At 35.8% G+C, this 14,466-nt stretch overlaps 1 protein-coding gene across 1 annotated transcript in view; it reads right to left on the minus strand.

The window, feature by feature from the left end:
* The window catches only part of AFF2 (ALF transcription elongation factor 2), a 468,515-nt gene that overhangs the window by 75,449 nt on the left and 378,600 nt on the right, over positions 1–14,466 (minus strand). Inside the window, exon 9 of the mRNA XM_063431978.1 lies at positions 14,050–14,087. Within this exon, the coding sequence (XP_063288048.1) occupies positions 14,050–14,087 (38 nt within the window). The remainder of the gene's footprint in view (positions 1–14,049; positions 14,088–14,466) is intronic.

The raw sequence follows: 14,466 nt of genomic DNA on the forward strand, positions 1-14,466 counted from the left end.
AGGTTTCGATTTCAGAAATTAATTTGTGCAAAATATGCAATAGTCAAATACATACTTCCAAAGGAAACATAATTGGTTTCTAGAGGACGCTGGTGAAAAATATGTATGTAGCGTTAAAACATTTACGGTTTCTAAACATGTGCTTAGATGAAAGAACATGCTGATTTCAACACCGGTAAAAACTCCAACAATGTTTGGGATGAAAATGTTGGTTCAGGGGAGGGTTGGAAAGAATGGCAGGGTGGCAATTACCCCACAAGGCACTAATACAAAGAGAACGGTTTCCCTCGAAGCACAAAAGTAAACAATACTGGGTACTATGCTGTGTTCTTTTATTATCATCGTATACTAGATCTTACAGTAGTAGTAAAAAACTTTATTATAAGTTTAGAAAGAGGCGTGAAATTTCCTGGTTCGGTCTCAGATTGGGCTATATGGTTCTAGTGGTACCCCCAGTCCAAATGTGTTAGGTTTCTAAATAGTTTTTTTTTCGAAGTCATTTCTGTAATAGTAAAAAAGTAGCCTTTATTCAGTTCCCTTTAAATGCCAAGGTTGAGTGAATAAACGTCTCCCAGTTTGGTGGCCTATTTTATTTGTATATACACGTTGGACTTTTCAAATCATTGCAGAACTTCACTGATGTATACCACAAACTGCTTGGAATCCCTCCAATCCGTACATTACAATACATATGAGGCCAGAAACATTTAATAAAATCTTTTTAAAAACATTTTTAAAGTCTCATGTGAAACCATGAGTTATAAATATCCTATCATTTTAGACTAAATATATAATAATGTAGTCACATTGGTTAGAGATCTATGTTGTTTAACCCCTTAAGGACCAAACTTCTGGAATGAAAGGGAATCATGACATGTCACACATGTCATGTGTCCTTAAGGGGTTAATGTATACCTGCTATGCACACACCTATTAAGGAATTAAACATTCCAAACATACTATTTGATTTAGCATTTTTCCTCTCATTTTCTGAACACATTTCAATGTAGAATCAATCAAAGGTGATGTGCTCAAGAATTCCTGTCCTCATCCCTAATAGCCAATACATTTTGACACATGAAAATCTCATTACTGCTATGATCATTATACTACATACAGATAGGACATGAGAATGATCATGACATATTTTTTTTTCTAACAAATTCTTAAGTATGATGGAAGCGTAACAGCATATCCATAAATTTAAATTAAAAACATAGAAATTAAAGATATAATTACAAAATAGAGATGAAAGGACTAAAATGGTTAGACACCATTGTAAGGTGTAATACTTAATAGTTAATAAGAAAACAATAAAGTTAATTTAACTTAAAATGTTTTCCACTTTTCTATACAACCTTTAAGATAGGAATAACCAGAATGTTAAATCAATATATCTTTTAATTGTATTATTTCTAGAAAACAGAAAAAAAGGTTTCTTCCTTTAATTCCATGTGGACTATTGACACCTGTGTAGGTGTTTTGGCATGTAAAGTGATTTTTCTTCATGAACAATGTTTCTGTGACCTCTATCCTGCATCAGAAAAATGTGAAATTATTATATTTGATCTAAACTAGCATTATGTATTGACCCAAAAATTTGATATATCATATTTTTTTAGTAGTTTTACTGCTGATCCTGATCTTGGATGCTCGTCACATTACTGATTTTGTTTTATTCCTTAGAAATCCAGTCAGCAGGAACATCTAGAAAAGGATGCACGTAGACAATTACACCTGTTTATCTAGGGAATTATTATTATTATGTTATTATTTATATAGCGCCAACAAATTCTGCAGAGCTTTACAGTGGGTGGACGAACAAACATGTAGTTGTAACCAGACAAGTTGGACACACAGGAACAGAGGGGTTGAGGGCCCTGCTCAATGAGCTTACATGCTAGAGGGAGTGGGGTAAAGTGACACAAAAGGTAAGGATAGACTAATGACAGTTGCAAGAGAGGAATCAGTCGGGAGCTAGTAACAGTTTAATTGATACACTTTTATCATTAGTGGAGACTGGGTGGGCATCTAATGGAGGAGGAAAGTGAGTTCCACAGGAATGGTGCAGCCCTCGAGAAGTCTTGAAGGCGAGCATCAGAGGTGGGAGTACAGACAGAAGATAGACGTAAGTCTTCAGCAGATCGTAAGGACTTAGACGGAACATACTTATGTATTAGGGAGGATAGGTAGGTGGGAGCAGCATTATGTAGAGATTTGAAAGCAAGAACCAGAATTTTAAATTGAGCCCTATATCTTACAGGAAGCCAATGTAGGGACTGACAGAAAGGTGAGGCGTAGGAGGTGCGGGCGGACAGGAAGATGAGGCTCACCGCCGCATTCATTATGGACTATAACAGCTCAAGTTGGGAGAACGTAAGACCACTGAGAAGCGGATTACAGTGGCGAGAAAGGACAGTGGAATGGACCAGCACCTGAATGACTTGTCAATGCCCAATGAGCTTGAAAGTGACTCAGGAGGTATGGGACATTTTGACATGTGTTTTGGAGCAACTCCCATATTTTTAACCTAGTTACCTCGTTTTGTATCTATCAAGTTTGCTCATCACAATAGTAGAATTAAGGATGGGATCTACAGCAATTCTTCCTAATAATTATCTTTTGAACAAAAAGAAATCAGTTAACTAAAAAATGTAATATGCAAAATATAGTTGAAGTATTCATTACTTAACAGAGCATATTCATAAAAAAGGGGCAATGCTTAAAATTACAGCAATAAAAATTCAAATTTTTTGCTTGAGTGAGCTCAAACGAATCCAAAGTCATCTCCTTCATAACTTGCATTGAAAATATAATTGAAAATAGTTTGCAGTGTAATAAATACTAAAATAATAAAAGCATTCAAAGAAAAACTATCACCAGAGAGATTTTTGTAGAACGGCATAGCCAATTAAAACTTGAGTTAATCATTTTTTTTCTTTTATAATATTATTCTGTTTTTTTTTGTTTGTTTATAATAATACATCATAATCAAGGCTGACATGGCACAGCCTGGCACACATTGTAAATGCTATCCCATGATAATACTGGCATGGCATCATTAGTAGAAAACTCAGAACATGTGTGCTAAGGGCATCTTGGAAATAAGCCCACACCAGTAACCAGCATGTCTGTGAATGTTAGTGGGTTTCCGATTACCTTTGCTGTCCTTCACACCCCTTTAAATGGTGTTCACTGAATAACTCCAAACATTGGGAGGTATGTGATTAGGCCCTGAGGGGGGTGTTACCAATGACACTACTCATGTCAGTGGCAATGCCCATAATAGACTGGCGTACATGGAAATGGGATGGGTCCACCTACTCAAGGGCCCTGTCTGACCAGACCCCAACCTACAGGACCTTGCTGAGTGCTTTCTGCAAGGTCTTAGTGCTCATTCACAGCGTGCCCCACGAGGACAGTTCCATGGTGTCCCTGGGAACAAAATTGGGACAGCTAGACTAGAACCTGAAATTGAGGCTGTTGTGGGTGCCACTATTTTATGATGTATTTTAAATCCCATAAATAGTGTACATTGCCCTTGGAATATGTACATTTAGGGTTCCACTAGAACGGGAACAGCAGTGACAAAAATGTGCCTTCTTGAAATGAGCTGTGCCTATTTAGGGAGGATAACAATGCCTTGGTTGTCTCCGTATTTCCAAAACATGTTAAAACTCATTATGTAAAAACCATCAAAATATATCATGATCTATACACTAATTTAGTTTCATAAGTACATAAAGGGACACATTATATTGTCTGTTCAATTATTATATAATCTATGTTATATATCTTTAAATATAGAAATGACGATGTATTATTGGTGGTTTCCTTTATTATATATTTATATGAATACCTACCAATTATATATCTCACTCAATGGCCTTCCACCTCTACAAATGCCACATCTTTCTTTTTCAGGTTCCTGCACACCTGACATTGGTCCAATGCAAACATTTTTTTTAAATCAAATATGATACCCCTGGATTTAGTAGATAATATTTGAATGCAAATACATGCATTCTTGATTTGATTGCAATCAGAAATTCTTTTTAACAAAATTAAACCTAATCTGACACACATTTTATAAAAGTAGATACAAAATCATAAAAAAGAGCAATTTGCCTAACCAGGATATTTTGCATATGATTGTTGTGTCTGGAGATGAGCCCATCTCCCCTATAATCTAATTATTTTAATTAGCTTATTTATTTTGTGGTAATGCTTGTTTTTGTAAGTTTTATAGCTTTGTGTCTGCAAGGTTTTGTCATACTTGTGTTTTGTATCACACATATAACCATGCTGCTTACTCTGTTTATACCCTAAGTAAACATTTTATTAAAGAGACATCTAATTGCAGTGGTGGAATGAGGCTACGAGTGTATTCCCTCCATATTTTGTCAAATAGTTAACAGTTTAACTAAACTAAGAATTCCTGACACCCAAAGCACGTCCTCTCTTTTTAAAGAGACACTATAGGCACACCTCTCACATCTCAAGAAAGAGGCCTGGTGCCCCTGTCATTAAAGAAAAGCATTCTACAGTTTCGGAGAAACCACTCAGACAGCAACTAGATGGTGTTTCCTAGTTTTTAATAGAGTAAAAAATCAGCTATCTGGCATTGGACGTCCTCATGCTTTACATAAGGACATGTAATGTCATCTATGTTCAATGCAGGCAGCTGTAATGTGAATGCACCTGCATTGAAACCTATACTTATTTTTTTCTCAAATGTACACTAGGTCCTCAATGGTCCTCTATGATGAGCTTTGGATTGGATCATTGGTGGAAGAGCCATGCCTCTTAAGTGGTGTTGCTGATGGAGGAGAACTAAGTGTTGCCTAGACTGCCCTGGCACTGGAAAGGTAAGTAAATCTCTTATTTTTACATTTTTTCAGTGACCAGGGGTCAGGGGAGGGCGGGCTGGGAAAGGGGGCAGGGAGGCAATTGCCCCCCAGGCCGCCTTAAATCCAGGGCCATCTAGCAATAAAAGGAAAAAATCTGAATCCCCTGCCTCTGGCTGAGGACTCGAATTTTTAAACTTACCTCTCTCCCTGCAGCCTGTAGCCAGTGGAGTCAGCTAGCCTCTCCTGATGATGTCAGGAGAAGGGGGCGTGACTTTCACTGCTCTTTTCCCAGGACCGACTGTCCAAGTGGATGGCTAAAGAGATGGAGAACATTGAGATGTTTTGATTTTGATTGATTTTTGATATAGCATTAATATTCTGTAGCACTGGACAACAATCAAAGAAAATACATCAGCCAAGAATCTAAAGGGAAAGGAAAAGAAAGAATGTGTGTGTGTGTGTATGCGTGCGCATGTGTACAAATGTTGATTGTTCATTTTCCAACCATAATGCTAAACTAAGAATTTAAAGGCAACAAATACACCATTTTACTTTTAAACATATCCATTTCATTTTATTACAGAGACCAATCAATTGCTTTGGGGCTCATGCTATCTTTAGTATCTTCTAAATGAACAATGTTTTAATGGATAATGCATTATGAATGGAACAGAAAAAAAAAAGATCTGATAGTAAATGCATTTTCATTATGGAGATGCTGTTAGACGTGATGGCATGCCTTATTGAAAATTGAAATAGAGATTAGATTTGGAGCACTAGGCTCTTATTTCTTTGAACGACAAGAAAACTCAATATCTCTAATCATTTTACCGACTCCTATTGGGAGCACAACTGCTCCGTGTACAGAGGAGCTCAATACTCGCTTGTTAAACACCAATGCACTTAGAAATGTGCCAGGTAAATTGACTTTAAAGATGTTCATTGTAGCTGCTACAAAACACTTTATTTTTTTTATTATTATTTTCTTCTATCTTTTTCCAATATCTTTTAGAACCAATCTGCATTAATGACTAATGCTACCTAAAAGCATCATCACAACCATTTGTATTTTTTCATTTTGCAAATAAAACATTTTATTTAGGCCAGTCATAGTTAAAGGGTAGATATCAAACTGCTGCTGAACTTCAAATACCACGACACTTTACCAGGCTTAAGATCATGCCTACCTTAAACCAAAACTTTTTGATGTCAAATAGAGTGGTGGTGGTACTCACGGGGAGTTTTCAAGATAAATATTTGACTTCTTACTCTAAACATGGCGTTTAACCATGCAACTTGTCCTTTTAACAGAAAAACGGTAATATAATGAAAAGTCTGTTGAATTGTTTAGTGAGTAATATACCTAGCTTGTCTAAAATAAAGGCACATTTGTTATTATGGTTGGAACATGACTCTTTTGGCTGTAGAAGGGATGAGTCCTCCCAAGGTGCATACATGCCAGGATGATGGATAACCCTACAGAGCAACCAAGCAAGGTTGTCCTTGCTCATTGCACTGTTTAACCCCTTAAGGACACATGACATGTGTGACATGTCATGATTCCCTTTTATTCCAGAAGTTTGGTCCTTAACAAATATGTGCAGCTGACCTTATAGTGTTAAAAAATACCACCTACCCCCCCTTGCCCCCCTCCCCACCCCCTTGCCCCCTTCCCCATCCCCTTGTCCCCACTCTCATCCCTTTGCCCCTCAAAATATAGTCAAATCCAGTCTGCTGCTGCTGTTGGCTCTGCACCTGATCTGCCTTCTTGGCTGACATAATCAGAAGTGTTGTTCAAAGCCAATCACAATGCTTTCCCATAGTAAATCATAGGATTGGCTGAGACTGTCAAGGAGGCAGATCAGGGGCAGAGCCAGCATAGGTCAAATACTGCCCTGGGCAATCAGCATCTCCTCATAGAGACTCATTGAATCAATGCATCTCTATGAGGAAAGTTCAGTGTACCCATGCAGAAGGTGGAGACGCTGAATGTCAGTCACATTGTGCAGCACTACCCCAGGAAGCACCTCTAGTAGCCATATGAGTAACTGCCAGTGGAGTTATCACTAGGCTGTAATGTAAACACTGCATTTCCTCTGAAAAAAACTAAGTTTACTGCAAAAAGCCTGAAGGGAATGATTCTACTCATCAGAAAAAAAAATACAATAAACTGTAGTTGTTCTGGTGACTATAGTGTCCCTTTAAGTGCTCTTACAAGAATGAAAATAAACGGGAAAAGGTAAATATGCTTATATTGCTTTATAGGAGTGAATGATCCACAATCTGGATTCTCCTACCAGGTTCAGGACAGTGTCATGTATGTCAATACCAAAAGCAGAAAGTTGGAATATGCAAACTGCACCACATCTACCCTGTAGCATGCACAATAATGACAAAGTACATTATATTCTATCTATTCCATACTATAACTTTGCTTTCATCATAGTTCTCTTCTGATAAAATTGTTTAGCAGCTGGTCATAATGACTAAAATTCATAAAGGATACGGAATGGTCACAAAAAATAAAAACAAAACTGTAAAAGATTATATGTTTTCAATTCATAAAGTTCAACAGTGAATAATGTAGAGAATAAGATTAATACGATTGATTTCCCTACTTATATCACTTTGACTCTCTCAAAATGCTTTCCGGTTACAGTGACATTGCTTGCCAATTACATACTAAATTAACGTTGTATCACGAGAATCAAGAGCAATAAATATTGTTCCCATGTAATCACCTATAATGATCACATTAACACCTACACAGGGGACCATTAATTCTCTAAAATTTACCATTATTTATGGGTTCTTCAAAACAAGCTATGCAATAATACTTCAATTTCAATTAATTGCCATGCCTTGTGACAAATTGCACTTTGTACCTATAACGTAATTGTATTAGTTGTCTGTTTTGGTATAATCTTACATGGTTGTATAAAAAACATTTCCAGTTAGCTGTACCTATTAGACACACACAGTATAAATAATGAGTTAAACACATTGACAGCATATACATATTGACATGTTCGTAATGCTTGGGGTGGTTACTGTGTGTGACACCTATGCCATATGTAATGTGATTTCTGTGTATGGTTTTAATTGCCGTATTTGACGTAGGCAACTTTAGGGTGGTATAAAGTCTTCTATCTTTTGCAAACACTTAGATGGATTATGAATGTGATGTTTGTATAAAAGATAAGGGGGTTAGTGTTAAAGTGTGTATGAGAATTCATGTGCGTATGTGAGTTGGGGTGATCGAGATTTCTCAAGGGAAAATAGGTAATATTCTGGGTGCAAATGGCTTAATATTGAAATACATTCTATTGGTGATTGTTCCTTATTCAGCACTGTGTCCAAGAATTGCATCTCTGTTTTGTTCTTGATAAAGCTACATACACAGTCAACTTGGAAGTTGTGGATGACTGCCAAAAGTATGGAGGTACTAGGAATAACTGTGAACAATCCAAGATGGAATGCCAACCATTGCTGTGTTTTTCTAAACATTGTGTCTGTATTCTTTCTAATACAGGAGAGGGAAGCACTGGTAATATTATTGCCATGCGGTGCCACTGAGGCGGGTTAAGATCTCCATTTGCAGTCTATGTCAAAAGCCAGAAAGCAAAGCAAGATTGGACTTTTGTGTTGGGCAGGAGATATAGCAAAATAGGCTTCCTCATAGAGATTGCCTCTCGGCCAAATGTTTCCCATCTTGCCTTGCCATAATACCTAACGAGTAGTTAACCACCAGTTAAAATGGATACAAATTAGTATAAGCACAATAAGTAAACATTAAACACGTGAAATATGTTTCCCCAACTGTAAATCAATTTCCAATTACCAGACTGAAAATCCCCTGCACCATTTTTAATAATAATATTCAGGATTTGATTCAAATATTCAATTTTTTACTTTTATAAGCGATACAAGTGCAAATAAACAAATCATAATTTCCCCTGTCCATTGCAGTCATTCAGGAGGAAAACTGCTCACTAAAATGTTAAGGAAATGTTTTGACGAAAAAGCAATCAGTTAGAGTCCCGATGTGAAAATGAACTTTTAGAAGAAATGAGAGTTCTAGCTTACCACTATTCACAAATCTTAGCCACTTTCAACACTTGGTATCTTACCAGCATTATATATCTGGATTAGAAGTCTTATACATGACTCAGGAGTGAATATCTTAAACAGAACTATTTTATTCACAACATTTTGAATTATAGTAAATTAAAACTCAAGGGACAAAATTTATGCTAAAACAGGCTAAAACATACATCCAAAAGTTTCAAATGGACAAAGAGGGACAATTTCATTTTAGGGGTGTGAGTGACCAGGTGCGGAGCTGGGCTGAGCAATGTTAGGTGACTTACTAATTACAATTTATGTAGTTGAAAGACATCACTGTGAGTGTTATTGCTGTGGAACTCGATTAAATACTTGGATATACCGACAATATGGAGCTTGTAGAAAATAGAGACTGTCCCTTCTAAATAGGGGCATTTGGTAGGTATGGTAATATTAGACTAAAATATTTGACTAAGGAAAATTGTCCAACTCAGCATTTGTCACAGCTTGGATATTTTCCAGTTTAATTTCCCAACAATTTGGTATATTTAGTGGATAACATTAAGGTTCCCTATCTATGGCTTTTTTTATAAACATTCTATTCTTCAGAACCCTACCGCTTTAATCTCGTGAAATATTGTACTAAATATATACAAACATGTACAAACCATGAGATCTAATTACATTATTTTGCAAATTCATCTGGAAAATCGTGCTTATATTTAGTTTTTAATCTTTATTCTTTTTTTTTTTTTTTTTCTTTTTTTAGAAACACCTTAAAAGACGGCATCTGTTTGTGGGATGCACAATAAATGCAACGCATTGTGTCTGTGTCACTTAGCCTGGCTCCGCTTTTAATGAAAACTAATTTGCTGCCTACAATGCTTACCAATTTCAAAACATCCAAGAATTGAGACCAAGGCTCTGGCATAATAAATAGGATTAATCATTTAGCTTTAATTTATGAACAGCAGTAGTACACAAACAGGAATGTGCTGTACTAAACAAACAGTGACTGGAGCAATATTCAAACATAACTCCTAAGCATTGAAAATTAAATACATATCAGAGTGGGATACAAATTAGCTCTTTCTTTTAACACGTGTATACGTGTATCATACAATTGCAGCATTTACAAGCATGTACCACTAAGCTGCCCTAGCATTTAAATATATACAAAAAATAAAGTAGACTGCCACTCTTAATATTTTTAGTATTCTTGCTGGAAGCTGTGATTTGATTACTGACCTGTTATCCAACTACTAGTTCTAAAAACAATCACAACTAAATTTCCTTAATATGTCTATTTTTCTATCCTGGCAGAAGGACGGCTAATGAATTTTCTGCTTCAATGCACAGACAGATTGGAGTCTATAGCTGTATAGGGCTTGGTGATGTGCACTGGCAAACACACAGCATATTTCTAACCATACAAGTTTACTCTAGAGTACGGGTCTCATTCAGAGGTAATTTTGTAATAAAATCAGCCTCAATTATTGCAAGCACAGGAAAGAGTCCTTTAGGAATAAAATTGGTAATTCAATGCCAGTAAGTGTTTTGCTAGACAAAATTAACCTTGTAGAAATGGTGTTTTCTGAACTATTATCAATTTCTTGATTTTGTTTTCTCCCTTAATATATTGATCTTTAATGTTTACTAGATAGAAAATATAAATATTTTTCTAGTGGTGCTTACTGTGTCTTTCTTAGGACTTCTTTGTAAATGGCCAACCAGTTCTGCAGTACAGTTATTGCATACCTCCCAACAGTCCTAGATTCAGCAGGAAAGGCCAAATAATAGACCCATGCTTCCAATATGAACAGAAAAGTAAACACAAATGAGAGCATCATTAAAGGGGCAGTTTAGGCATCATAGCCTTTACAGTTTACTGTAGTGGTTATAGTAGCATGAGTCTCCAGGCACCATCCAACAGTAACAAGTCAATCTCTTTTGGAATAGTATGAACGTAACCTGAGTTTTTCAGATGCCTTCCGAGAGAGTCAGTTAGCACTCTCGGAAAATGATGTCCAATCAAGTACAAAACTGATATATCGAAATCAGAATAGGAATGTCTGCTTTTACAATATCATAGAAGTCTGACAGGACCTTGGGCATCTGCGTGACTGGCATGCAGGTGAAGAAGTAGGTAAGACTATAACTTCAATGAAATATATTATTTATCTTTATGAGGAATTATGTATTTGCCGCTTTAGAAACTATTACGCATTTAGCTGAACCTATCATAGCAGGAAAGAGAAAAAGAAAAAACATATTTTTAGAAGAAAAGAAATACATCCATAGTAACAAACTAAAACACTTTCCACTAATGACACTATTACTTTTTTTTTCCAATTTTAAACCAGATGTCAATGACCCTTACATTCTACCAAACAGATAAATTTGGGTCCATCTTAGTTCAAACGTTTTCATGTCGTAAAGTGGCACTAGATCAACCAGATGCTATTCCACATATTAACTATTAACTTCTTAATGTTTGTATTTTTCAAGTAAAGCATATATGAAACTAAAAATAATAAAATGGTTTCATTATACTCTCCCGATTGTCAAAGGAGTTTCCAGGTCATTGAATAAGAAAGTATTGCTATAGTATGTTGTTAAACATGTGAAATATCTGATTTTGTGGAAACCTAATGAATATAACAGGGAGGTCTAGCTTAAGTCGTATCCCTAAGTATTAAGAGTGACTTCTTTAGAATTTAAAGACTATTGCCTAACCACCATTCTTTTTTTTTTTAATTCTTTATTTTTGGAGCGTTTGAAAGTAACAAATATTCTTTCTTTGCCACAACAGCTAAAGTAAGACAGGTGTTGACAATATATAATACAGTTGTGGTACATAGGAAAAACTGCGCTCATTTTTGTATATGTTAAGAGAAGTACATGCAGAAAATTCAACGGTATTGGTACATTTTAAGACATTGAGACAAATAGGAAACATGAAGCTCTGTCCTTTGTCGAGTAGTTTAGCAAGAGTGAGCTATGTATTGCTACCGGTGCTCAAGGAGCTGTCACTATTTACACATCCGAAATACCTTAGCATAATCTGGGATACTGTGCTAACAGAAGACCTCCCTGTTAGCTTTAGGTTTATATGGGAAGGTTCTGCATCGTAGTCACTAACAGCAGGATTGTTTGAAAAAAGGGGGAACAACAACACTTTGATTGTATTTGCGGGGTTCTGTGTACCTGTTAACAGTCTCGTTGCTGAAAGTTTTGAGATTTCTTTACCCCTTAAAATAGTAATTTATACATTAGAGTAATTCACTACATCTTCTCATTAAAACTTGGTGCATCTGCATTTATTGATATACCTAAGAACGTGACATACTCTAGATGTTTGGCTCACCGCTAACGCATCTCAAAAATATCCATGAGCGAAGGAGAAGGTATTTATATGGCGTTTAGCTCTGCCACTCACAACCTTGTTGTGACCCCGTAATAGTGTTACCATACCCATATCATAGGCTGTTCCATGCTAACGCACTCTTTGCAGTCAGAACTTCCTCCCCTTTATTTTGGACACCCTTACTACAGTGACTGACACAGTCTGCATGAAAACAACATGGTTTCATTTTCTATCAGATGTAGCTTACTTTAAATGTTTTATCTCTGTAAATTGAACTTTAATTACATACAGGAGACTCCTGCAGGGTCTAGCAAGCTATTAACAGAGCAGGAGATAAGAAATTCTAAATTAATTTGCAGTAAAGGAAGTGTAAACATTAGATGACTCTTTAGAGGAAGTGTTTAGGAAGGCTGCATGGGTCACATGCAAGGAGGTGTGTCTATGGGTGCATAAACAAAATGATTTGACTCCTAAAAGGCAGAGTATTGAACAGTAAGGCTGTGGTGGTGTGATCTATACACGTGAACTGCTTCATTAAGCTGAAGTTGTTTAACTAAGAACTCCACCATGAATTCTTAGAGTGTTGCATTGGGTTTTTAGCTATCAATGTGTATTAAAACATACTGTATACTGATATATGTACAAAATAGTTTAGCCAACATATTCAAAGAGAAGCATGATTCCTCACTAAAAATTTAGTTTTGCAACTGAGACTTATAATATAATTTTTTTTTATTTTTTTTTTAAGTAATTATATATAGACGGTGTTATATATATGGACCTTAATATTCATGATATGTTTTGTGTATTTATAATACTCCTTAATTAAAATCAACAACAACAAAAAAAAAGTATCTTAGAATGAGCAGTAATTTTGCCACTATAACACAATTTCATGAAGGAAGAGATAGTCTAGGTATCAGAAATTAGAATGAAATTCATTTATCACTTTTGTGAGAATGGCAGTGACTAAATGTTCTTGGATTGAAATGATACCGGCCGTATCATATTTTAATTATGCATCATGTTTTTTTATAATGTCACCAAATAGCCTACATCTTACTAGGGACAATCAACAAAAAGATGATTTTCCTTGACTTTATTCAGATAATTTTGTGAATATCACATGAAGAAGAAGATTGAAAAGGTTTACATCAAAGAGAATGGCTGGAGGAGAAACTACACATGTGTAAAGGTCATAGACATCGACATTTATGTTGGATACTGATAATGTACAGAGGAAAATACATCACAAGGAATATACATTTTTTAAAATGCATATAGCTTTAGATTCCAGCACTGACAGGAATATAAAATTGACATTCCTGTGTTTTCATAAGCTAATACTCAAGAGACTTCACTCTCTGTTTCATATACTGTATATCCGCTACCATATTAAAGCTCTTGTAGATCCCATAAATGGAAGTAAAATGACAGCATTGTTATGTATCTGTATCAGATAATTTACACAATGCCTTTCTTTAAATGATATGAAAGCCTAGTTGCACAATTAGCTATTTTAGTGAAATAAATGTTGCATCTCGCCAAACTCACTGAAGCCTCCTGCTTAGTGAATAAATCTATTGATTAAGGATATAGTCAGGGTGAATTGGAGTGAATTGCAAAGCAAATCTGCTAAATACAGACAATGATGTATTCCTTACTATTTTATCTAGGTTTGTTTTCACTTCACACCATTTCAATCTATTTCACATAACAGAGGTTTAACGTAATAGAATAAATAGTATATTTTATAAATGTGCTTACTTTACAGGGATGTTTCTTGGCTTTGTCTTTTCAGTTGCCTGTGAAAAGTAAAAAAAAAATTAAAAAAAATCAGTTACATACTAAGGTCATAAATTAAATAATTTCAGATTACATAAAACAAATAAACAAGGGGCCATTAACACGTTGAACTTGTTATTTAGATCCAGTACTATACCTCTCTTTTGTCTCTGAATTCAATGTGGTTCTTCTATCCCACAATCCTAGGTTATTCCTCCTCTGGTGTCCTGCTTCTCAGGAACGTCAGAGAATAACGACCCAAAGTTCATCATGAGTGCAACAATGAGTGCACTCAAAGATGTGCAAGAACGCAACATGCACAAGTGCTTATACAGAACTCTGGGCTTGCACAGTTACCTGCCTTGTCAGTTGTAAAAGCAACACAGCTCTAGAACATTA

This window comes from Pelobates fuscus, chromosome 9 (assembly GCF_036172605.1).
Source record: "Pelobates fuscus isolate aPelFus1 chromosome 9, aPelFus1.pri, whole genome shotgun sequence".
Classification (NCBI taxonomy): Eukaryota; Metazoa; Chordata; class Amphibia; order Anura; family Pelobatidae; genus Pelobates; species Pelobates fuscus.